The sequence below is a fragment of the Poecilia formosa genome, unplaced genomic scaffold (genome assembly GCF_000485575.1).
Source record: "Poecilia formosa unplaced genomic scaffold, Poecilia_formosa-5.1.2 Scaffold236, whole genome shotgun sequence".
In the NCBI taxonomy this organism is placed as follows: domain Eukaryota; kingdom Metazoa; phylum Chordata; class Actinopteri; order Cyprinodontiformes; family Poeciliidae; genus Poecilia; species Poecilia formosa.
This window is the reverse complement of record NW_006800175.1, coordinates 320,295-346,407: the sequence shown is the minus strand read 5'-3', so window position 1 is coordinate 346,407 and position 26,113 is coordinate 320,295. Positions and strand designations below refer to the sequence as shown.

The 26,113-nt window shown below is 38.2% G+C and overlaps 1 protein-coding gene across 5 annotated transcripts in view; it reads right to left on the bottom strand.

Annotated features, from left to right (window-relative positions):
* Positions 1–26,113, bottom strand: part of asap1b (ArfGAP with SH3 domain, ankyrin repeat and PH domain 1b) — a 63,116-nt gene that overhangs the window by 29,211 nt on the left and 7,792 nt on the right. For all 5 annotated transcript variants that reach the window (XM_007569093.2, XM_007569091.2, XM_007569096.2 and 2 more), the window contains exons 2-6: positions 11,726–11,798; positions 9,938–10,083; positions 6,143–6,217; positions 5,712–5,761; positions 5,506–5,635 (exon numbers count right to left, since the gene is read on the bottom strand). In XM_007569093.2, coding sequence (XP_007569155.1) covers positions 5,506–5,635; positions 5,712–5,761; positions 6,143–6,217; positions 9,938–10,083; positions 11,726–11,798 — 474 coding nt within the window. The remainder of the gene's footprint in view (positions 1–5,505; positions 5,636–5,711; positions 5,762–6,142; positions 6,218–9,937; positions 10,084–11,725; positions 11,799–26,113) is intronic.

Genomic DNA, 26,113 nt, shown 5'->3' with positions numbered 1-26,113 from the left:
TGATTCTTGAGTCTAGGGCTGCAACTAGCGGTTATTTTGTAATCAATTATTCTATTAACTGGATTTAAAAAGTTTCATTTAACCACTTAAGCCTTTTTATACATATTACCTAAATTCAAAATGTACATATACTTTTGTACAGTTTTGGCTGAACTACTGCTCTGACTGTTGTTTCAGAAAATTAACTCTTTTTGAGTCTGCATACCTGATTAATTACTAAATTAATTTATGATTATTTCAACTATCAATCATCATTCCAGCCTTATTTGTGTCAGAGTTTAGGCAGAGTATTTACACGCCTCAAACTCAACCGCAGTTTGTCTGGTTATAACTACAAACTGTAAATATTTTATAAAGATGCTACAACCCCAGCTTTACTGTACTTTATGTCACAAATCAGCACAAATTAGTGCGTTATTGTGAAATGAAGGAAAGTTATACAATGTTTTTGTAAATGTTTGAAAGAAAAGAAGCATAAGGAATGTGGCATGAACTGATATTCAGGTGAGAATCTGTGGTAACAGTATTCAGTCTGCCTGAGCTTGGGCTCATAGAAAATGGAAATATTAGCTGCTAAAGCTGACAAAGAAACAAAAATACTTGCAGCTGCAATCACAGGAAAAGGTGGGTCTGAAAATCATAGACTCAGAGAAAAATAACACAGTTTTGGTGTTTATTTTGAAAACCATGTGTCACTTTCCTTCTACTTCACAAATTACGCACCAACATGTGTTGAATCATCACATAAACTACAAATGCTTTGCTGACAATGTTCAAGCGAGGATCAGAGTAATAAAGTGAAACTTGAATTTCACAGAAAATACACTGCTCAAAAAAATAAAGGAAACACTCAAATAACACATCCTAGATCTGAATGAATGAAATATTCTCATTGAATACTTTGTTCTGTACAAAGTTGAATGTGCTGACAACAAAATCACACAAAAATCATCAATGGAAATCAAATTTATTAACCAATGGAGGCCTGGATTTGGAGCCACACACAGAATTAAAGAGAAATGTTCCCTTTATTTTTTTGAGCAGTATAGTTTTGTATCTTAAAAAGGTTGGGATTTTTAAAGAAAATCCTTCAGAGGAACTCTGAGGCCGTTTGAGGATTCAAGACAAATGTTTTCAGACAGCGCCCCCACCAAACAAACAAATGAAAGATAATCTACTGATAATCCCACAGAGAGCCAATCCACACAGATTTAAGAGTTGCTGAGAAGCTAACGACTAATTCTAACCCAGAAGAGCTTCGTCTCTTCGATGAAGCTCTGCGCCGCTGCATCATATGTTGATGCATGTGCGTTCCCACACGCATGAGTAAACCTGCGCATAAGTGTGCAAGCATGCATGCATGTGCCGTCCCTTTGTCTGCCTCACGGCACTCGACGGCTGGCAGATTATCCACATTTTTTTGTTTGAAGCGCGAGTGGGTTCGGCGTTTGTGGACAGCGTCGCTGCATGTTTGTGAATCCCTTTTGTGTGAATGAGCGACGACATTCACGCTGCTGCAGAATATAATGCAGCCTGCTGAGCCCTGCCTTTCCTCACTCCTCTGCTGGCAGCGTGGGACGAAAAAAAAAAAGGGGGTGAGAGAGTGAGAGCGTCGTGTAATCTGGTGATTGAGTAACGTGGAGAGAGTGTGAGAGAGCCCAGAGTGCAGGCAGCGGAGAGAGATGAGGTTAAGTGGGATGAACAGATTGTGCCACTGACTGCAGCATTCTCACAACAACAACAACAGCATCACAACGAGATTTCCACCATTAATGGCTGCTAATTTAGGGAAATGTCTGGGATTTATTGGCTGAAATTTCACCACATTTACAAAAAAATATAGTCAAATATCACAACCAGAACTGTGTGAATGGTCAGTTGACCAATAATAATTTAAGCTATTAATATGCTTAATTAAAACATTCATTTTGGATGTTTTTGTTTTTATTTATGATGAATGCATGGAGATAAATTGGTGAACGCCACTGGTAAAAATGTGCAAAAAAACAACCTTCAAAATAAACATTTTACTGCATCATTTTAACAAAAATGTTGTTAAAATCCAACCTCTTGTTTGCATATTTATTCATAAAAACAAAAAAGTCATTAAATGACTTGTGCTACATAATTGCTAGACAAATAATTGTTCCTAAAACAGCTTATTCTTGCAGGGTTGCAGCGGGAGATTGGTGCCCATCTGCAGATGGCAACACACAGGACACACACTCACACCCAAAAGCATTTTAGAATATTTAAGTAAGCTAACAGTCATGATTTTGGACTGTGAGAAGAAAAGAGAACCCACATATAAACTGGGAAAACATGGAAACTCCATACAGAAAGAAACCCAGATACCATGCAAAACAAAAGTAAACCTTTTTCAGAAACGTTATCAGAGATTAAAAAGGTAAAAATTATAAAGGAAACAACTTTTTAAATGCAGAGTAAATGTAGCAAAATGAACGTTTTAGTAATTCTTGAATTTCCACAACAGAACACCACTAAAAGAACCACTAATATTATTTCAGATCTATTTTTTTGTCGTAGGTTGGAAATTATATGAATCATATGCCTCATTCACTGTTAAGCATGGTGGAGGATCTGTGATACTGTGGGACAGTTGTGAACTGCATCAAATTGTTTTTTATTTCAAAACTGCAATAAAATATGGATTTATTCCAATATTCTTAATCAAATAGCCAAACACATCCTCCTGCTTAGAGCAGAGCCAGTTTCTATTTGTCTGTCAGAGAATGAAAAAGAAATTTAAAACCAAATCTGGAACCGAGGAAACCAACGAAAGAGGAAGGTGGTGATAATGATGTGTGTGCTACAACTCGCTATTGGCATGCTGCTGCAACCGGAGGCGGCTGCTAAGCTGTAAAACACAGACGCTGACGGGTTTCTATCAATTCATGGATCAAAAATGTAAACAACCAACGCACAGGAGTCGGTGCTGATCCTGCAAAAACAAACAGGAAGTCTTCTGGCTGAGCCACTGTTTGACTTTTAGGAAACATTTTCAATCTCCTGATAAATTCTCACGCTTCCAAAAATTCAGTTAGTAGCGACAAAAAAAACAAAGAATTTCCTCTGGAAACCAGCAGAGACGGATACTTTAAAGCAATTGGTAGCGAGACGAAAGCTAAAAATGTCTCGATATCACAAGTTAACACCAACAATGCTCTTTAACTCGCAGACATGTTTTAGCAAGTCTGTTAGCGGAGTAAAAGGTGTCAGATTAATTTAAATTCATGGTGTGTGAGGAGACTAGCGTAACTGTTAATCTAGAAGAGGATGTAAGATCAGAGCGTCCTGCAGGGGGGATGAGGCAGAATGAGCAAGCGCTGACCCGTAGAGTCTAAAACATGCTGTGCTGTCTTCAAAATGCACAAAGACATGCAGAGTCCACTTCTAATCTGGCTTTCAATTATGTTTTAGAAAATGCATAACAGATCCCATTCAGAAAACTATTGATATTCCATGTGCTGTCCATTATAAAAAAGTGTAAAAGAAGTCTCCCAGCCTCACTTAGGCGCTGTTTTGTGTTTAGAGTTACTGGAAAATATTACTGATAATCAGATTTGACAGAGCTGAGCCTTCGAGCTCTCAAACCAAAGTCTCTGACCTGCTGAAGAAATATGGGCACAATGAAATGAGGAGAGGGCGGGTCAGTTGGACTTTGCACAAAACTTAATCCAGAAAACCCAAAAAGCAACGCGGCCCGCATTATGTAATCTGAGAAAAAGAAAAGATCCTAGCAGGATAAAACGGCGAGCGAGGCGTAGGCGCCGCCGCCCACAGCCAGAGAGGATTTTGGCCAAACAGAGAGAGAGAGACAGAGAGAGAGAGAGAGAGAGAGAGAGAGAGAGAGAGAGTGCTAACAGTTTGTTCTGATTCTTCTGGGCACAAACACACAGCTCACATTTGTTTTACGCTTTATTCTCGCTGCCAGGTTTCTTAAAAGTTTGGCCATTGTGAAACAGAGTGACTTCATTTAAAGCTTACAGGATTAAGAGGAAGTCTGAAAGCTCTTGGAGAGCAGAAGTTGGTGTTTTAGCACAATTTGTGCGCCAACACATCATGACCTACAGCAGGCACTGATCTATCATTTGTCATCTCATGGACATTGTTCAAATAATGTGTAAATATTGGGCTATTAAACAGCATTTCTTCTGTTTTGTCACACCTTAAAGATAACCAAACACATTGTAATGTCACACAAAGTTAAACTGAGGAAACACATCAAGCTGAATTAATTAAAAATTATATACATATCTGTATATACTGAGATGTAATATAAAAATGTTTCTAAAATATTGAAATTGTTGCCACGTCCTGACAGTATAAAAATCAAACTTCTCTGCTTCCTTCCTGCAGTCCTACTGCAATCTGCAGGAATGTACAGCTCAGTTAGAAACAACCAATCAGGGCCAGGGGGAGGGACTTAGCATTGACAATCTGCATGTGTATGTGCTGTAGCTTTAAACAGACCATTCATGACTTAAAGCACTTCGATGTGGGAGAATTCAGCAAAAAACAGTAAGTAAACATCATCTTTGTCCATTCATTCATTCATTCATTCATTCATTCATTCATTCATTCATTCATTCATGTTTCCTCTGCAGTTATACATGTAAAAATTCACTCATCACAAGAGCAGGTGTTGCACCACAACCTATTAGGTTTACATCTAGCATTAGGACATCTTGAGGGATTTTGCTATGAATCAGCATGCAGCCTGTAGAGACATCTGTGTCAAATTCATGGTGAACATTTGACTTTATTCTTTAAAAGTGAAATAAAAATGAAAGAGAGTTCTGACTTAAAAGGATAAAAATGTTTAGGACAAACCCCTGCTTGTTTCAGACAGTCTCTAAGTGTTTGTGTCATGTCCGGTGTTTTGCTGACTTCCATTTCCTGGTTCAGAGGGACTGGAAACAAAGCTCAACACAACACCTGCTGCTCATAAACACCATCTGGTTCTACTAATATAACAGGGCGAATATCTGCCAAACTTTATGTTTATTTCCACATCTGGAATCCCCCAAATATGAATCATAAATGAGAATCTCAATAAGCAACAGAAACCATTGCAATATTTGTTTCACCTGTCTAAAACTGAGCAACGTAGCTACTTTACCAGCATTCAGCTTATGTGCACCACAAATCTGGAACAAACTTCCAGAAAACTGCAAAACAGCTGAAACACTGAGTTTCTTTAAGTCAAGGCTAAAAGCCCACCAGTTTAGAGTTGCTTTTGAACATAATAAATGGAAAACTGGCCGACATATTTGATGTGTATTGATGATCTTGATCAAAATGTCAATGGTTTCTCAGTTGATGACTTTATGTTATTTTTATCACTTCTTTTTCTTGTGCTTTTAACTGCCGTGGTGCTGAAATGTAAACTCGACTGATTGATTGACATCAAGGAAATGCAAGTTTATATCTTTCCTCCCTTCTTCCCTACTTAGCTTCAAAGAAGAGTGTCAAATTACTCACCTCGCACATCTGCAGCTGGAACAAGCGCCGCTCCTTCTCCATCTCCTCTGCGATCTCGGCCCCGGTGATTTCGGTGCGGATCATCCCGTGCTGCTTGGCGTGCTCCCGCTTCTCCTTCTCTATCTTTGTACTGCAGAGAAACAGAATCGGGTGTTTCCAACCGATACTAACGAGATGTCTGCTACGGTTTACCATCGTCTACTTACAACTTAGCCTCATAGTCCTTCCACGCTTTGTCAAAAGGCTTCTTTAAGTCCTGCAGAGACAAAGGAGAACATCCAGTCAAGTCCGAAGAGGTCAGTTAGAGGACAGAGATATTTGTGGAGTTGGGAAACCACTCGAGGCCCAGCGATCGGCTTGTGATTCACGCCGTGAATGCCCAGTCAGGACCAAGCCCCTTCTTGAGCTTACAACACGAGGTGTTCATGACCCATTTACTCTCCTCATGCACCACACAAAGGCAGTGTTTATGTCTGCCAGATTTACAGTTTCAAAGGAGAATTCCTCTCCTTACTCGCCCCTAACTCTCTTAATCGCAGGCACAGGGGGTTTGGAGATGGATAGAGACTTGCTGACTCCCACAAGAGTCCAGTAGGACGGAGTTGGGAAGACTAAACAGAGTGATGGTAAATCTTACCCCTTTCACGCCTTTCAAATCCCCCTTGAGCAGCGAGTCCAGGGTGAAGATCACATTGTGGCTGAGGCTCTGTAGCTGTTAAACAAAGCAAGAAAAACATAGTTAATGTGTCACAACAGACTGTCAGAAGAAAATGTTTGATAGATTCTCTGGAAGACAAAAAAACAACAATGACTCAATCTAATAAACAGATTGATTTGCCAGGATGTGATGAATGATTAGGCACAGTAATTTAATTTGGACCACAGATACATCAAAATGAAGATGCAATGCTTAAAAAAGTGTAGCAACTTTTCACTTGCTGACAGACTAATCTGCAGTCGACGGACGAGACTGTGTGAAACGTTTACTACTCTTAACTGGAGAGCTCAGCAGAGACGTTAAAAAACAACGAGCTACAAAACAAAACAAAACTAAAATGAGTCAAAAATTGCCAAAGACGCCAGATGGATGATTCAGCCCACCCACACACACAAACATAAGAAACTAGTCATTTGCTGGGCTGAGTGAAGGTTCATGACCGTTTCAGCTGTGAGGTGGCAACATGCAGACAGACTTCAGGTACATTTTACATAATTAAGGATAAAAAGACTTGGACATCAAGCTCTATTTATTTATTCCGGTAAGAATTAGGGAAGGGATTTTAATGTGCGGAACTTTTGTATTGGCGTGTTTCTGGTACAGCCGTAAATCTGACACGCAAGCAATATCTGCAAACAACAGCAAAGGACAACAAAGCTGCTTCTCTTGGCTTTAGATTAATTTTTGCTCCCAGAAATGATCTTATGGGATGCTGGAAAAGACCATTATTGTGTGCAAATTGTGCTAAAAGAAGTTAGCTGTTACCTAAAATACCATCTCAATGCTAAACATGTTCCAGCAAATACAGACACCCCCAAGGCTAATGCTAATATTTTAAAGAAGTAACATGAATGAAACACCTGAAAGATGGATATGTATATTAGCACTTTGCACCAACATGATGGCTGAATAATCTAAATAACAGATTAAAAACAATAAGTATATTTGTTGTTGACCTTATACGTCTATTTATTCAACAATTTAGCAGCAAAATTTTTATTTTGAGAGAAAATTCTCAACATCTGTATTGAAGTTTTGTTTATTGACAGTTAAGAATTTGTCAAGTAGTTAGACATTTATATTCAAGGTCTTATTTTGAAGTTCCGTCTATTTTCCTTCCCTCCTTTTTTCCCCAATAACTTTATTTAAACATATAGAAACAAAATAAAACGCTTACAGTAGAGAGCAAAGCATAAACAAAGACATTGTAGAACATGTAAATTATAATGTTGAAATTAAATTGGTGCTCAACGATTGTAGTCACTCCAGGGCGAATATAATATTAAGTGAAGTTAGCGCTTTGGGATTAGCTTCTACTGATTATCGTGTTGGTTTAGTGCGCTACTGTTAGCAAAGCTAACTTTTTAATTAGTGGTGTGCACCACTGTCCTTTCTGTAAATTAATACAGGCTGTTCTTTTTATTTGAGGATGCAGATTTGTAAATCAGAGCAGAGATGGCCGAGAGTGTTTCTGCAAAAAATATCTACTACAAGACATACAGCAGATATTCAACAATGACCCTGAATTAAAACTAAAGGAAAGACTAGAAAGATCTAAAACATGCAAAATATGGCATTTGTTTGCATCAGCAATTCTTCCAAATCTGTTCAGTTTTTGACATGCTTATACTAGGTCTCTGGAAGGACTAGAAAGGCTTGATTCGTCCTGTTGCCACAGCTTGGCTCAGCAGTTCCAGCTATGAGGATCAGCAAGGTCATTTACAAGGCTACTAAGCATTTAAGTCCCTGTTGTTAGCCAAGTCCACATTGATACTAAAGGAAGTAAACAAGGCCTAATGGGCACTAATGTCCTCCTTAAGTGCTTGTCTTGCATATGGCCAACATCTAAATCAATCCTTCACTGACCGGCTGCTGGCGAGCTCTTCCAGCTCCTTTTGTAAACCGTCACAAACGCTTTTTGCTTCCAAACACGCAATTCTTGGAGAGAAGACGCATTAAAACGGGTTAAATCAGTTAGTAAAATCCCGGGGACACATCCAGGACACACGCTCTCAGCCGTCGATACTCATTTGTCGTACCAGCTGCCCTCAGGGTGCAGCTATCGAAGTCTGAAAACTCGATACACTGCTGCATATAACAAGAGTCAAACTGAGAGGGCGACTGAGAGAGATCAGGTCACTTTTCCACAATATGCTGGTTGCACAGACAGGGTTGTTTGATTTGTGTATGCACGGACACACAACCCACTCAGCTGTTCCTGCTGCTGCCAAGAGTATTTATGTTGTCTAATCTCACTGTCAGCCACACGGGAAGGGAAGGGAAGACCGGGATCTGGCTCTTCTTCCAGCAGGAATCACTCAGAGGGTTTAAACAGGACGCATTACTTAACAGGAACTGCGGGAAATCCATGGCACGGAGATAAGAAGCCATCTGGGGGTACAAAAGTTTTCAACTGTGCTTTTTTTTTTTTTTTTTTTTAAGAATATACTTCCACAGTGGCCTGGATTAGTAGTTTTCCAGGATTTCTGAAGGTCTGACTGGGTTCATAGTTTTGATGTTTCTTTCTAGATATTTATTTACCTGTCCATCACAGAATATTGTTCAATGTGTGCTTACAAAGAAGGAATGTTGACAACTAGGGAACAAAAGAAGAAAACCAGATTCACAGTATCCAGGCCTGGACTGGTTCATCGGGCAGACTGGGACAATTCCCGGTGGGCCGATTGCATGTATGGCAGGGCTTTTTAACATAAAATCAGTTTCATCTGACTGGAAATACATTCCAGATGTCTACAAACGAGTTTTAGAGATATCCTAATTAACTAATATGTCATAAGGATTGCAATTTAAATAATGCAACAGGAAGTGAACTAAGAGCTTCAAAGTGTAGGGAAGAATTAATTTAGTTTATTTATATACTGAAGATATTTGTAAACCAACTTTTCATAAATCCCTCTGAGCTTATTTAAGTGAATGTGAAATAAGTCATAAGCCCATTTCAGATGTCTGGAATGTAAACATGGTGAAGCAGATTTTTTTAAATGGCTCACCATAGATCAGGTCCACACTGATATCTATCGTTTTGTTTTCGGAGACGCAACCTGACGTAGCACTTAGTGGAAAGTAGAAAGAGCGAGGATAACATGGTGAAGGCTAAAATTAAAGAAGCAGCAGTTGATAACTTTCACGAAAATTAGTTTGCATTAGTACCATCAAATGAGGACAGTCAGTAAGGTAAACCGTTCAATCAAGTCATCAGCAGGTTAAAGTTTTAAGAGAATCAGAGATGTGAAATCTGTCACAACACTGTCAGTCCATCTCCATATCCGGTCCATATAACAAAGTACCTGAAGATCCCAATTAAATGGGTTCTTTGTCAAGATGTTTTTCTGAGCAGTCATTCAGTCCAAAACATTTAGATAAGGCACAGAAAAACTTTACAAAAAACAAGACTGCTTTTAAAGATGATAAGAAAAGTTCATGTATATGTAGGGTAGTTAGCTATTTCAACTTGAAGGAGACTTTTATACGGCTTTGATACGTTTAAAGAATGATGAGAATGTCTCAGTTTGGTGTACAAACCCGTATTTAACCCACCAGTGACCCCTGACAACCAATGAGACCTAATCTAAATCCTAACCAACCTACGTAGGGTCAGACAGGAAAAACAAGCTGCAAAACAACATTTGGAAAAATCTGGTTCTCCGACTCTAAATCATTGGCTTTACTGGGACATGGAGCAGCCGGACTCACCAGGTTCTTCAGCAGGGCCGACAGCTCCTTGGTGAGAGAGGAGAACTTGACAAAAGCTGTCCCCAGGTCAGGGTTGTCCCTGCTGATGAAGTTGCTACCAAACTTATCCAGAGCCTGGGCGTAGTTTTCTTCATTCTGAACATGATCTGTGTTGGAAAAAACAGCAAAGAAGAGGTTAAACAAGGGTCATAAATGATCATAAAAGGTCAAGACCGGAAGCCCAGAGCTCTGAATATCATTAAAAAGTGTAAAATTCATGGAACCATCAGGATTTCTGAAAATTTTAACAAATTAATCCCTTTAAGACACTCATGACTTAAGTTTAAAACCTACACAAATTAGTTAGCTTAATAACATAAGGTAGAAAACATAACAAAACCCCTATTGTAGCAACTTAAGGAGAAAACGCTGCATTTTTCTGGAGGATTTAGAGGAGACAGTGAATGTTTGGGGCTTGTAGTTTTGTTACAGCATAAAAAAACATCCAAGTCCATCAACCAGAACTACAATAAATGAACAAATGAAGGAAATAACATACACATTTCAGATTAAATTAAATATGATTTTATATATATTTCTTTACCTTTTTAAGAATTTTTAAAGGTCTAATATTGAACTGAAGACATTTTATTAAGGGTTCATCACTGAAAGATAAACACAAAAATTCAAAAAAGTCTGCAGACGAGGCCAGAGGTTTCAGGAAGAATCTCGTCTGGACCGATGAGACAAACTGGAGCTGCTTGGATCAGTCAAATCAGCTCCATGCTGATAAAAAAAACAGCTTTGAAAGAAAATAATCCAATAACTTGAGTGAAACACGGGCATGGCTTTTGTTCTGGATAAGGATCCAAACATCCATGGAAAGATCTCGTTTCCAATGATTAATGCTATTAAATATTAAACTTAGGGTGTCATTCTTTTGTCCAGGCAAGTTTAGTTTAATTCTTTGAAATATTCAATTGAAGCAACAATCAAAAGCAAAGTCAGATTTATGTCGAATTAAGAAAATAAACCAATCAATTTTAAATAATTTCAGGAATTGTTGTTATTTTTGTACCATCAGATCTGCCTGCATATTTCATCAGAGCAGCAGACACACCTGGAGCAAAAAAGGGAGTCTGTGTTATAATAGCAGGAATACTCAGTGGACCAGTGTTTTTCTCAAGAAGCCATCTTTTTATACAGATCATGTCAGGGTGAGAAGATGTGTGGTTCTCCTGGCGAACCAGCAGAATCCATCTGTATTCATCGTTAAGTTCCCAGTAGAGAACGGCTGCTTACAAACTAAAATCCAAGCAAACAGGACTAATGTTTTACATGAATTACATACAACTACATTTATGTAAACTCCTAACTTCAAATGTTCTATAGTCAATCTTGTTAGGAGGACAATAACAATATGAATTACATTTCCAGAACCTTTTGAACAGCCAGTTTTTTCCAGTGGTTTTTCCACTTTTCATCTGAAAGGTTTAAAGTGACCAAAGGGTAAAGTTACTCCTCTCTTTGGAGAGCAAACAAACATCCCAAGCTGTCAAATTACAGGGTGGAAAGCTGCTTTCAATGTCATTCAGTGGAAAACAACAGCAGATTCATGACACAGCACTGAGAAAAACTCAGGTGTTGATTTCTGGGACAGTCTGGGCAAGAAAAACACACAATACGCCATCTGTCCCACAAAAGGCGGCTTTCCAAGTACAAACAGGGATTTTCACGCCTGCAAGAAGAAAATACCCGGAGGAAGTGAATAAAAGAACCTGGACATGATAGGAAACAAAGATGTCTCACCTTGACCTGAATTGTAGATTGACTTCACTGATTTCTTCACCTTTTGCAGAGAAGTTCGATCCTGATCCAGCGCCTGGAAGAAGAAAAAAAAAAGATTTTAAACATGTCAGGGTGGTTTCATGCTTTAGGAAAACACAGCACAGTCAAATCGAAAGTCAGCAGATATTTTCCCGATAACAAACCAAATATTTGCTTAACAATTTGGAGCTATTAAGACAGAAAGGCCAAGTGAGTAATGGAGCAGCTTTGTGCTGTTGAATTGGCAAAACAAATCAGGAGTTTTATCACCTCAGATTAGTAATCTTTATTTCTTTGTTGTTTTAGCTGGTAATAAAATTGAAAGCAAACAGACATTGATCTTGCTGTTCACAAAAATACAACAAATTTAATCAGTTAAAATGGTTTAAATGTGACCCCCGAGCCGAGGAACCCATCAGTCCCCATAATGCTGCTGCATTCATGGGGAAAATGTGCTTTGGGTGCAAGAAGCAAGCAATGTGGCCGCAACTCAAGTCCGAAAAAAATAAAACTTGGATCTTACAACTCAATCAGAAATCCTGAACCCTGATTGACACTATAACAAGTTCAAATATAAGCTGGACTAAAGGATTTGATTAAAATATTCACAGGTTTTTTTTTTTAGTTTCAGCTGCTCCTCTTATTTGTAACTTTTACTCAGATCCAGTTTTCATTTCCCTGAAAGGCTCTCAAAAAAAAAAAAACACCCTTGTTTTTAGGTGCCGCATCCTCATCTGTCGCTCTGATTGTCGAGTATTTTTCTGTTTCTGAAGAGTATGACATTGTGATAGAAGTATTTTATGTCTTAAAATGGACCAAATAAAGACATTGAGCCCATTTATTAAATTGGCTAAATGCAGTAAAGTCATTCAAGAAAGAATTACTTATTTCTGACCATAAATATTTAGGAAATAGTATCTTATTTTTTAAATAAACCAAACAAGTGAGGCTCCCTTTACTCTTTAAAATGTTATGGCTTCTTAAATGCATCTTTAAACAGGATTAAAATTGTTAAAAATCTTTAAAGGGGTTTTAAATGGTTGCAATTTATTACAACATTGGGATTTTGTGTTTCTGACCTGGAGAAAACTGACAACAATGCTGTTGGCAGGCATCTAACTTCAAGATTAATCACCTGTAAAGGCAGCAAGAAGATCCCCTGTCAGACTGGACGCCATGATTCTGCAGGGTGTCTATTAATCTGCTCACTCACTGCAGCTGAGATAATTGGGTGGCTTGTTATTCAACAGCAACAAATGTCTCCGTTACCCGCTTCTGCTCAAGGATTAAAAATGCAAGTGTGTAATGTTGGTTTTGCGGAATAATTTATTCTGACAGTGCAAATATCCACTAATTCGAACAACAGGGAATGAAACCAAAATGAAAATAAACACATGCAGGAAGACCGTTACTGCAAGGTCAAGCTGTGGAGAACACACACACACACACCGAGAGAGAGACACACAATAATGCCCTAATTAAATTTAACAACGTAATTAAGTCGCCCTTGGCCTTCCTTGGACAGTTTTACACAGCTCTTCTCCAATTATGGCAGCAGTAGTTCACCGCCGCAGGGCTCTTTCTGCCAGGGCCGAGCCCTTTGATCCCTCGGCAAATGGAAACAGCGTTTGATGCCACACAAATCCTCCATTAGACCTGTTACATGGCTACATGCTCCGTGTCTTAGACCCAAATATACCTGAATATATGTGAATAAATAATCATACACGTGGAGATTAAACAATCTGAATCCAACGGTTCATTTTAAGGGTATTTTCACATAGTCTGGTAGAGTCGGTTTGATCGGGGATCAAAATTGCAACATTTGTTGCATTTTTAGATGCTGCGGTTCACTTTCACACTGTCGAACGAACCAAATTCTTTGAAAAACCTGTTCCCCTCCTCGCCTGTGGTGGCGCTGCACCAAGAACTACTGCATGAAACAACATGAAAACCTCTGAAGAAAACATCAGCACAACTTCCTTCTGCACAAAATGTAAAAAATAATGGAGTAGCGTCAGATTTAGCAGGATTAGCTATTTCTCTCGTTAGCGGCAGACACACCAATTAATGCTTTAATATTCATTAATAAGTACAATAGAAACAGTCTCAGAAATACTGCAGAAACATCTACAATCTTCTTTATTTAAGGAAAATAAATGTGACTCCTGGATTGGCTGCTTTGCAAACGAGGTATTCCAGCTTCCCAAGCTGTATTTTCTTTTGAATATTTTAGATATGCTCTACAAAAAATCCAATGAAACAACAGGTGAGTCCACTGTACTCCCCATAATGGTTGCCATTTCCATTATTATTTCAGACCTTCATTAAAAAGCGAGCTTCATTAAGTTTTTTGCATCTGATTGCATTAAAACCTTCAGACATCTTCACAATTAAAATACAGAAATGCTTAGTCTCCAAACAGGATTAAAAAAAAGAAACAAAGCTGGTTGACTTGCATATTAAAATGCTTTCATGAGACTTTTCCTCAAACTGTTAGAGGTTTTACAGTCTGACCTGCCTCCATCTGAATATGAACCAACAAGAACGGCACTAAGGATGAGTGAACAGTTCATTCACCTTTAAATCACTTAGTGGGATGGTACCGCAAGAATCATTAACTCACTGAATGTTAGTTCACAAAGTTTGGTACCTGGGCCAATGATTGCCATGCACTGAATGGCAACCATTCAGTGCATGAATGATTGCCTAAAAGAAGGACTAAAGAAGGACTAAACTGATAGTTATCAGGACTAAACTAGAAGAAATTGGTCAAATATGTTTAGATTATTTAAATATTTAAAGTGGGTGGCAATCATCTAGCAGCCATTTGCTAATTTTTATTCTTCTGAGGCAGCGCTGTTTGTACCAAAAATCCCTTACAGATGCCTTCAAAACTTAAAAAAATACACATGCAAGATAACCAATTAGTTAATCTGCAGACAAAAGTGAAAGGCTTGAATCTGTCTCAACATAAGCCCAACGCAAACTGAAGAAACACCAATTAAAAAGACAAACACATAATTTATCAAGAACAACTACAAGAGGTATGAATACTTTTCAAGGTAGAGTTAATATGTACTGTAGGCAGCGCAAATAACTTTGCTTAGGACAACAAATGCACATAGCAGGAGTCTTAGGCTCCATCTAAATGCGGTTTGTCGTCATGTTGGGTATGTGCTGCAGCAACCGCCACACCCTCAAGAACAGCTGACACATCCACAAACCGTGCTTCCTCAGGGTCACGGTTAATTCACAGTTTACAAAGGATTAGACGTCTAATTAGGTTTTAGGGTTGCTTTTTTTCATTAATGGATCAAATTCTCTCAATAAGTGTTTTGTATTTACTCACGTCAACTTCTTTGATGTTAAAATAAGTTTGATTACCGAAGTATTTAAAGAAGCAGTATTATATACTGTCCAGCCGCATAGCGGCATTTTCAAGTCACTATGTTACCTTCAGTTGTTATAAAAATGCTGTATGTACAAAATATAGCTTTAAAGAAAACTGACTTTGTAATTGAATGCCTTGAAATTGGGTCTCTGCCTCTTTAAACACTCCTGCTCTTTTTGAAACACTGCCTTCAGGAAGTCATCACTATATCGCTCCTCTATTAACCCTTTAACAACATTTTTTAGTAGCGTTGCATTGAGAAGTAGCTCGTATAATGAGCTCAGCTGATGTGCAGTTCCACCAGGTGTTTGCTAATTGTTGCTGGCTAGTCTGAAGGAGCTGGATGGCGGTTCTGTAAGGCAGAAGTTTGGAAACTGCATCTCTAATGAGGAGCTGGGTCTCGAAAGCGAAGCTAGGTCCACCCAGGCGTTTTTCACAGCTGAATGGTTGCCATGGAGATTAAAGGATTTCTCAAACATGCATGAAAGAATCAGGGATGTTTCTGATGAGATAAGAACAGCATAACATTACGTAAAGCTCATAAAAGTTGATTTTACATAATACTGGCCCTTTAAGTGTGACCAAAAAAAAAAAACAGGAGAAATCTGAGACGGGAAATGACTTTTATGTGAAAAATAGAATCCAAAATGATTAATAATGAACGACGGAACTATTTAATGAACTTGTCTTGTGTGATTCATTGAATGAGGGTCAGATAATAAAACATTAAATAAAAATAACCCAAGCCTAGACCCACAGAGTGACCAAAGCAACCACTGAGGTTAATGAATCCAACTTCCTGGATCCTGAAGACTGCCAGTCATGCTCTGGAGGTCAAAGCTTCACAGGGGGAATGGGTGGCTCAAGTGACTGGAGGTTTTTCTCCATTTCATGCTTCCTGCCCCAGGCCTTATCCTCCCGCAGCAGCCCTGCCGCTTCCCCTGCAGCCGTCCTTTCTGACGGGAAGCAGGAAGCATCCAGGCTCGTCACTGTCCTGTCCCGGATCAGCGTAGCTCCGTCCACTACACCAGCTGCACTCTGCTGACAACCGAGGAACAAAAACATCACACTCTTGACTCCCGCCTCTCCTCCACGACATTAGTCATCGCTTTGGTGGACTGCCTTGCGTGTCAGTCCAACATTCTTCACCCCGGAGGCTGCAGGAAGTCGCCCTGACCGAGCGGTCAGCTCTGCTGTTTGTCAGCAGCTCTCTGGAACCCACATGTACCAACGTGGCAGATTTTACTCTCACAAATCAGCAGAACAGACTCAAAGATCCCCGAATTACACAAATGCAAACAACTTCCGAGAAGGAAAAAACAGGAAGGAGTACAATCATCAAAGGACTTCCACAGAAAAGGAAATGACTGCAGGGGCATTTTTATAGCAGAGGTCAAAGGGAACACTTTTAAAAAATGCTTTCTTTTCATTTCCTTTCTGATTGAGATCCTCTAAATAACAAAAACAAACTGGTTTGTTTCCCAGCAGTAAACCTAAGTCTGATCATGACATCTTACAATAATGGGAAAACACTGTATGAGGACAGAGTTTGTTTGTTTGCCAATTCACTTTGACTGTCTGTCGATGGTGTCTATGTGGCATGACTCAAGCAGGAAGGGCGGGGAGCCGTTTTCATTGGCAGGAAACAAATGCACATCCCTTTTCTCTGAGCCAGACTGATCTGCAAGGGAAGGTTGGAGGAAAAAGTGAGAGGAGGCGTAATATTTCCAAAAAAGAAGCCGAGATCTGATGGTGTATTCCTCACACAGAGGGAATGAAGTATCGACTGCTGGTGGTTTAGGGTTTGGTTAGGAGCGGTATCCACCGGACCACATGACTGATGTAGTGTCTCAGACAAGCGGGATGAAGCTGGGCTCGATCTTTTTCCACAACGTCTAAAAAAAAAAAAACCCTGTCAATCTCCAACAGCAGCCAATAGATCAAATCTATCACTCTGAATGAACGGCAACAAATTACGTCAACAAATTACGTCTCGTAAAATCTTCAACAGCCAAATCCATCATCAGGGTTTATGTGCTTTCTTCATGCCAAACTTTCAGACATTTCCACACTTAATAGTCCAGAGAATAAAATACAGATGATTACATTTCCACAGAGGTAATAATTTAACGGGACTTATTATGAAAAATTCACATTTTGCACATTTTCGTACTTCAGTTTTTGGGTCTCAAATGTTTCTAAAAACAACAACACAAAAACACACAGCTGCTTTTTGGCAATAATAAGTTAATGTTTTTTGGTGTCAGGAAAGACATTTTAAAAACCTCCTGAATGTTACATCACATTCAACAGGCACTGTGCAGTTACCTAGCAATCCCTGCCGAACCCTGCTGGGTTACCTAGCAACCCAAACTGAGCTCCAGCACATTTAGTGCATTGTACAATGGCTGCTGGAAAAGACAAGTGTTTTATTGCTGCCTCAACCTCCAGAAACTACTTGCTGCATTCTTGTTGGTTATGCAGGAGGCTCTACTAATGCTTTTCAAAGATGTACGGATGTATAACTGAACATCTGTTTTCAGCCGTTTTCAAGCGCGAGTTTAAACATTGAGTTGGGGATGGCGTGTCCAGCAGCAGCTTCTTTGTATTTAAAGTGACAGGACACCTAAAACAGCTAATTCTGAAAGGAGCTCAAAACAGGCAGATCCAACTAGATTAAAATCTGATCATGTAACGATAATGATTTTGTGCCAAAAAAAATGCAACAAACATGTTTTTCATAGCCCACAGATCTAACCTAACCTGTTCAAGGAATACGTAACAAGTCACCTTTAAATATGAAATTTGCAAATAGCTCATTTATATAGGGTTGATTCCAAATGGAAATTTAAGACATATTGCAAAAACAAACATAAATTTAAATTACATACAGTATGTTCTATTTCAAACCTTGTTTGTTAGTAAAATACAGTCAGGCTCAGTTTATTATGACAAAATAGTTTCGGATGGATTTTTTTTTTGGTCAGAGGACATTAAATAAAGTTCAAACAAATATTTTCCATATTTTTTCCAGTCTTAAATACTTGAATCAGGTTACATACCTTTCTAATCTTTTATCATATTACAAAACAAATGAAAGTATTCTTAAGAATCTTATAACTTATATCATTTTGAACCACATATAATTCATAATGCAATGATTGTTATTATAGAGAGAGAAAAGTCAACATTGTGTTGCCTCCCTGTGGTCAAAGCTCCATTTTCATGTGGTGAACACACACATTTACTAAAACGTCAGACAACGAAGCCCAAACCACAACCACATTTCTGAATTTCCTCTTTCCAGTTGGTTTGTTAATCAACTACAGCAGTCTTTTATCAACAAATAAGCTAATTCTGTTTTTAATTAACAATAATTTGACAACAGTGATATAATTTTGTATGTTTTGTATACCAAAACGTCTTGGGAAGATTTGATCACTGCTTTATTCAAGCCATCATGAACTGATAGTTCACACATTACCTTTAACGCCAACCCCAATGCAAAACATGGCGATTTGTGCAGCTAAATACAGGAAAATCACTGAGGAAAACCTGTAAGAGGCTCTAAAACCATTCACACTGGGGTGGACAGTGACCCAAAACTTGCAGCCCGAGCCACAATGGCTCAAAGTCTTTTCCACCTTTAACGGACCAGAGTTTCATCATGGTAAAAATGAGCCTTTCAGTGATGATAATGCTACAAACAATTCAACATGTACCTGGAACAACAAGGAAACGCATACAAAACTCAACTGCTTGGAAGACGCACAAGAATGCAGTCGTGTTCAGAAAGTTCAGTGAAAAAAATATTAAAACGTTGTCATGTTTGACAAAACTTTGCAAGGCTTTGTTTATAAGATATAGCTCACTTGCAAAAAGTGAAAATGAACCACACTAAACGAAAAAAATAATAGCCGATTTTGGTCCGGACCAAAAGACTTTCCTGGTGTGAATACATGCTAAATGAAAAACTCTAGCAGGACTTGAAACTTCATAATCACAATTCCATCCAACCTGACTGAGTTTGGGCTATTTTGTAACAAAGAACAGAAAAACTTTTTAATCTCTAAATGTGCAAAGCCAGAATAGACAAACCCACTGCGCTGAAAAGTGGTTCAAAATAGTACTGAGAAAGAGGATATGAACACAAATGCACAGCAACCTCTTCAGAAATTAAAACAATGCATCATTTGTTCTTTCTTTTCACAATAATTCACAATTTGTTCATCCATCTACATGAAATCCTGATGAAAAACATTAAAGTTTGTGGCTGTAATGTCACAAAATGTGGAAATTTTGTAAAGTACTAGAGGGAAATATCACACAGCGGTATCTCTATTATCTACATTTGCTATCGATCCTGCTGTTTGCATCCTGCTTCGCTCTCTCACGCCAAGCTAAGGTGCTCAGCCGTGAGTTTTCCTCTGCACTGTGGATAACTTCCTGAGCTGCAAAGATGCTGCACGTCTCGAGAGACGCTGCGCAGGACCCAACACGCATGCGTGTGGTCAGTCAGTGGAAAGCCAAGCTGTGCATGCAGCAGTGCTAGACTCCCCTCTGCTACCTGAGCTCCCATCTATTGCACCGCTCCTGTAGACTGATGTGCATGTTTTCACACCCACACACTGCTGCGTTTTACACACCTAGCATCACAGAAGCAGGAAACCTCTGTTTGCACAGTGAGGAAGTCATTTCTAATGAGACGTTAAATTATTGCCTGACCTTATCAGATGGCATTAGAAATGACAAAAAGAAAAACCGAAAGCTGGTGACTCTAAGAAATACCCAGACAGATCCTCTTTTAACAACATTTACAATTTGTGCGAAAGCAACAGCTCCCGAAACTAATACAGTAACATGCCCACTCATGTACATATGCATAGATATACCCCCAATTAAAAAAACAACAACACACACATACACCAACAAAACAATCAACATAAAGACCAGACCTCTTTCCACATGTTGAGTTGGAAATCATTTTGGACTAACCAAGTGTGTAAAAGTCAGCTTTATCAAGCTTGCTCTTAGTAAAAAAAAAACTGATATTCTCAATGGCAAATTGTGAAATTCTGCGTGTTTCTGAGACTGCTATCCAGCGCTTAGCTTCCAAACAGCAAACATTACGTAGGGATCTTAAATTGTTAAAGATAGCAAAATCTTCAGGTGCAAAATCTAATCTGCCATTAGATGAAATAACTCGAGAATGTTGGGCATAATCCTTCAAAAATGTCCTTCTATCCTCCAAATAAATGGACTTCAAAACAGTTAACATTTATTAAATTTTCTCTTCTTTTTCCCCCTGTTCACTCAGGCTTTTGACAATCCGCCCAAGCTAAATTAAAATCCTATCAACACTGATACGAACTTATGTTGGATGAGCTGTTGAACTCATATCATAGACCTGAATTAGTCATGGAGCGAGCCAACTGTGACGTTCTTCATACCAGCTCCCACATTGTTGTTAAACAATCAGGTTTATCAGTTTGGAAAGGTTCCAAAGCCATTTATTAAGCAACAGGGTTAGCCAAAAACTGAATTTTTCATCTTCAGGCCATGGGCAAGAAAATCACCAAAATACAATAGTAGATATATAAACAAACAATAACAAGGTTTCTGCCAGAAAACTTGCTAAGCCCGGTGGTTGGGCGCTAGGGCAGTCATTCATCCAGCGGCTGAATGTGTCTTTGAGTTAAAAATGTTTAAAGTTGACAGGAAATTTGAAAATATCACTTGATAATTATGTATTATTGAAATATTGGAAGATTAATACCTGAACACCTACTACAAAATCTTAAAAAATGCATTTTAAAAAGACTTAAATAAATAACCAATGCTTAGCCTGGAGGCCCGCCAGGCTTATACACTGGGGGAAACCTTGAATAATAATACACAAAATATAAAACGCACAAAAAGGCATCTACCAGAGCTATAATCCGACACTACCCAATACAGCCAGAGGGGAAAAAATGCTAAAGTACCAACATGTAGTTAGCTAAACCCAACGGTGGTGGCAGTAATGTGATGGTTTGGAGCTACTTCTGTGCTTCAGGACTGGGATAATTTGCCAAAACTGGTGGAAATGTGAATTCTGCTGTCAACCAGAAGATCCTGACTGGAATGTCCCACCAGTTTGTGACCTTTAGGTCAACCACTGTTGGTTTGTGCAGCAGAGCAATGATCCACAGCACAGAAGAGTCACATAGGTTGTAAAGCTTTCATGAATAAAATCATCGGTTGGAAACGGTTTTGTGTATTTATTGAGATTATGTTTGTCTCATACTGAAATTTATTTGATTACCTGAAACAATGAGCTATGGAAAACAGAAGAAAATCTCTTTCATGGCCATGTCTGTATAAGTCAGTGAATGAATTTTGTGCATGTTTACCAAATTTTTCTTCCTAGAGTGATAATGAAGTGGCTCCTAAATTATCTAAATAAAAGCAGCTATTAAAAATGAAAATATCCCCTAAAAACAAGGAGGAAAAATCATTTTTTTTAATCAAATCTAACGTTTCTTTTCAAATTTATATTTTAGTACGTCTAGGCTATTTAATTTTTATGAACTACAGCTGTTAAGTTTGGTTTTACACTGCAAGAAAAGGAAGTTTTCAGTTTCGCAATATAGATCTGATTTCCATAAACCTCAACATGAGAGAGCTGCAAAAACAAACCAAAGGGTGATGATGCTGCAGATAAAAAAACCCACTGCAGGTTTCATATGACTTTTAGGCAAGGAAGAAGTGAAAACTGAAAGGTGGTTTGGTGCTCTAACGTGTACGGCAACGCACCAAATAAATGACTAAAAATAAATGTTTCAAAGGAATTAAATTAGTCTTTTTATAGAAGCAGCAGAATCTCTTAGAAAAAGACAATATCAGGTCTTTTACTGACTAACAAACCTGACGATTCTTTGAAGAAAAAAAAACACACAAATTGTATTTCTCCTTTCAATTAGTAATTTATAATTTTATGTTTCCATGGTGACACAAACGCCCATTTCTCTTAGCCACTCTTCAAATGGGAAAGACACAAGAATTTGTTTTTTAATTGAAACACAATGAACTCTGCTGGAATTTAAATAACATCTTATGAATAAAAATTAATTTACTTAAAAGCATTTTACATATTTTCACCAGGGTTGCCAATAAGTGTGGAGAGTTAAGTATAAAACAAACAGTTAAACCAACCAATTAAAAATGTTCTGCAGCAAATCCCAATATGGAAATGTCTACTAAAAGGATACATTTAATTTTCCTTTAGGGGGAAAGCTTTTGAATGGAACTGAACTGAATTCAGAAATATATGTGGATTCAAATAAAAATAAAAATATACTGTTCTGATTCTGACAAACTGATTAATAATATCTGCAAACCTCAAAAACAGAGTATGGTTTGGAATGTTTCTTTTACTGATTAAACTATTTGTGTCATTATTTGCTACAAAGGAAAACCAATAACATGGTGTGTTAAAGTAACCAACCTGTTAATGGGTAACATTAGATTACCTTAACACAGAATTGATGGTATTTGTGGGGCTTTGGGTGGACAAAGTAACAGAAACATAGCCAAAAGACCGAATCTCTTAGTGTTTTTATTGTCTCTTTTATAGTTATCGGTATTAATGCCGCAAAATATTATGTAACATTGTGCGTCGCCAATCACTATTTTATATTAAACTAGTCAAACGTTAATACCTAATAAGTAACACAACAGGGAATAAAAGGGGAAGGCATAACAGCCAAAACAAACTAGTCATTTTGCTGATCAATCACAAATATCTGTCAGAGAATCCATCTTATTTTGCTGATCGCCTGTTTGTAAAGCCTTTCAGCTCCTCAGGCAATCATAAATCTTTAAGCCCTGAAGCCAAACAATGTAACGCCTTGATCAACCACCCTTAATAGATGCAACATTTTCCAAGCCTGTAAATAATTTTTCCGATGCAACAAGCAGCGCAGACATGAGTCACTGGTCAGAGTCAGAGATTCTGCAAAGCACTTAGCAGCATTCCTTGAAGTTTCCCTGCAGCTGAGTCTCACATTTCACACTTTGTGTGACTCAAGACATTTTAAGACCACGGGTGTATCTACTCCCACGGACCATTTGGACGCTTCGGCAACTGGACAAACAATCGCAGCAATGCCCAACACAAACTCCAGCTACTATTCAAAGGGCACTTCCATTCTGACCTCCCAACATGCCGCGGATTGTAGCTTTACAGCTGCTGTGAAAATGTCAGCCATGCAGTTCTTTGAACAAGCAGTAAATGACTTCAATAATATACTTTAGCAGGCAGAGATGGCCTATTAGACATAGGACAACACTATCTCCCGACACGCCACTGAATGCTAGTTATAGCTACCTCATATGACAGGTGTGTTGACAGTTGCTCAAAAAAAATAGCAAAGCTAAAATTACCATGGTGTTGCACTAAGTTTGAATTAGACTAAATACTATTTCCTTCTGTTTCACTTAGTTTGGGTGCTATGTGGCATAAAACCTGAAGTCACAACCTGTTGTGGCTATTTATGTTGAATTTTTGTAAATTGTAATTTTTATTAATTTAGTTTTCTTTGGGCAGTTAGAACATACTCAAGTTAATTTAGAACCAAAATCTGCAATTCATTTATATATTTGGAATTGTTTAGATTCCTTTGGTAACTTTCAGACCCTTACATTAATTTAAGTGATTAAGAACACGTCGGCGTGTTTGGCAAATGTCCGGTGTAATGACGGGAAGTTTTTGTAAAATTATTTTTCTGACCATGTTTTCCAACTTGAAACATCAAATTAACTCAACTTTTATTTTCAACTAGGTTGTAAGAGATTTTCAGTAATTTTTGCAAAAAATAAAGTATATTTTCAAACAATCAAGTCGAAGGTCATGCTCTGATCTAAAGAAAGCATTTAGATTTTACAATGCTATAAAGCTTTTTTGAAAATTTTGAAGATTTGGTAGGATTTTTGTCCAATGAATAAAATTTAAGCAAGCAAAGCAAACTACTAAACAGATACGGTTATGGTCAAAGTTAATGTTTTAAAACGTTCCAATGGACTGTGCCCATGTTTGAGAATAAAATATGGTTAAATTACTTTGGTGTTGTTTTGATATTTCCACAACCTAGTTTTACCAGCTGCACCTGAACGCATCATGCTGAGAAAATCTTGTATCATCAACTCCGACTTGCATTTATGCAGTTTAACGAGTTTGGCTGATTGGACGCCACAATCAGTTGATTTTTCTGAAATAGCTGTGATATTTACTTTAGACCAAACTCTCTCAGAAGTGATTGATCTATGAAGATTACACCAAAGGTCCGCCAATTGCTCAAGCTTCAGGTCCCAAACAAACCCAGAAGGTTGGATTTTAATTGTTTTCCCTCATAATAAATTAGATTGTTCTTGCTATTTCAAAAAGGTATTTGAAAATGTTATTTGCACTTTACATACTAACCGTGTCTGTTTTAGGAAAGTTATGTGCAGCAGTTTCAACTTTTTGTAAGACTGTGTTGTGGCATAAACAAAGATTAAACAAACTAACAATTTTGATGGCAACTTTTTGAAAAAGTTGCCACAAAAAGAATAACGTTAGGTTGCAACAATCTAAAGAAATATATAAATAACATATATTATTATATGGGACTGGTTATCATCGGAAAAGTTTTGTTCATATTTAGTCAGGTCATGTTTGTCTGATATTAAAAATTGTTTAATAGTTTGAGACAATTGGTGAAAAAAAAAAGATAGAAGACATCTGTAAAGATGGAAATACTTTCTCAGCACATGCAGTGACAGTTTCTTGAAGTCCCTTTATAGAAGAAAACAAAATGTACAAATATCTGCTCACCCCTTTAAATTAAAGGGCCAAGTAAGTATCAAATTCTCTGGGTAAACACAGGAAAATAGGATTCAGCCAAGTTGTAACACAAAAATATCAAGAGATTACATCTGTTGCAGCAACTAGAAATATTTTTATGAAAAAAAAAACATTGTAGCCCCATGATTTCCACAACAGCATAAAAACAATCACGTCCCAAATGTACCTTCCTGTCATCACCGACAAGCTAAAATCTGATCCACACACAGAATATATGAACAGACATAAATTAAAACAGTTTGCTTCCTTAAATAGACTAAAACTCAGCCCATATTTTAGGTGGAAAAGGTTTGAATTCAACAGCGATAACCCCAACACCCTGAGGTCTGCAGACAGATGTGAACACGGACACCTAAATCTAAGGGAAGAGCAAAGGATCAGAACGCCAGAGGAAGGCCTGGTCCACAGCTAATCCGCTGCCAGCTAATAGCCCTTGATGATATACGCAGTGCAGCTGTGGCAGGAAGGTAGGCCAGCAGCTGTGGCCCGCAGATCTATTATCAGATTTCAGCAAACAGGCAACACAACGCAGCCTCACCTCCTGCTGCGTCAGACTGAAAACAAATTCAGAATAAAAAGAGCCAGAAGGGAAATTTAAAGAAGTGATGCCCAAATTGAATGCTTTTTTACACAGTGGGATATTATTCAGTTTCCCCCAGTGTAAAATAAGCCTGGCGGGCCACCAGGCTTTACTTGAGTCCCCACCAGGCTAACATTGTTTATTTATCTTACAAAATGTTGATGTTTACCTTTTTTAAAGGTGTTTAGGGATTATTAATAAGGTCTTCTAATAACACACAATTACCTAATGATATTTTAAAATTACCAGTCAACTTCAAACATTTTTAACTCAAAAACATCACTGTCCTACCGCCTCTACCACCGGGCTTCTGAGGGAGACCCTGTTATTCTGTGAGCTTTACTTTATTACTGGGATGATCACATGTCATATCTCCATAACAACATCATAAATGCATAAACAGTTTTCCTGAAGCAGTAAGTTGTTTTTCCACCATTAGCACATTGAGCAGGACATACACAAGTATGACTGACAGCGCTAAGACCCTCCTCCTGGGTCTGATTGGTTATTTTT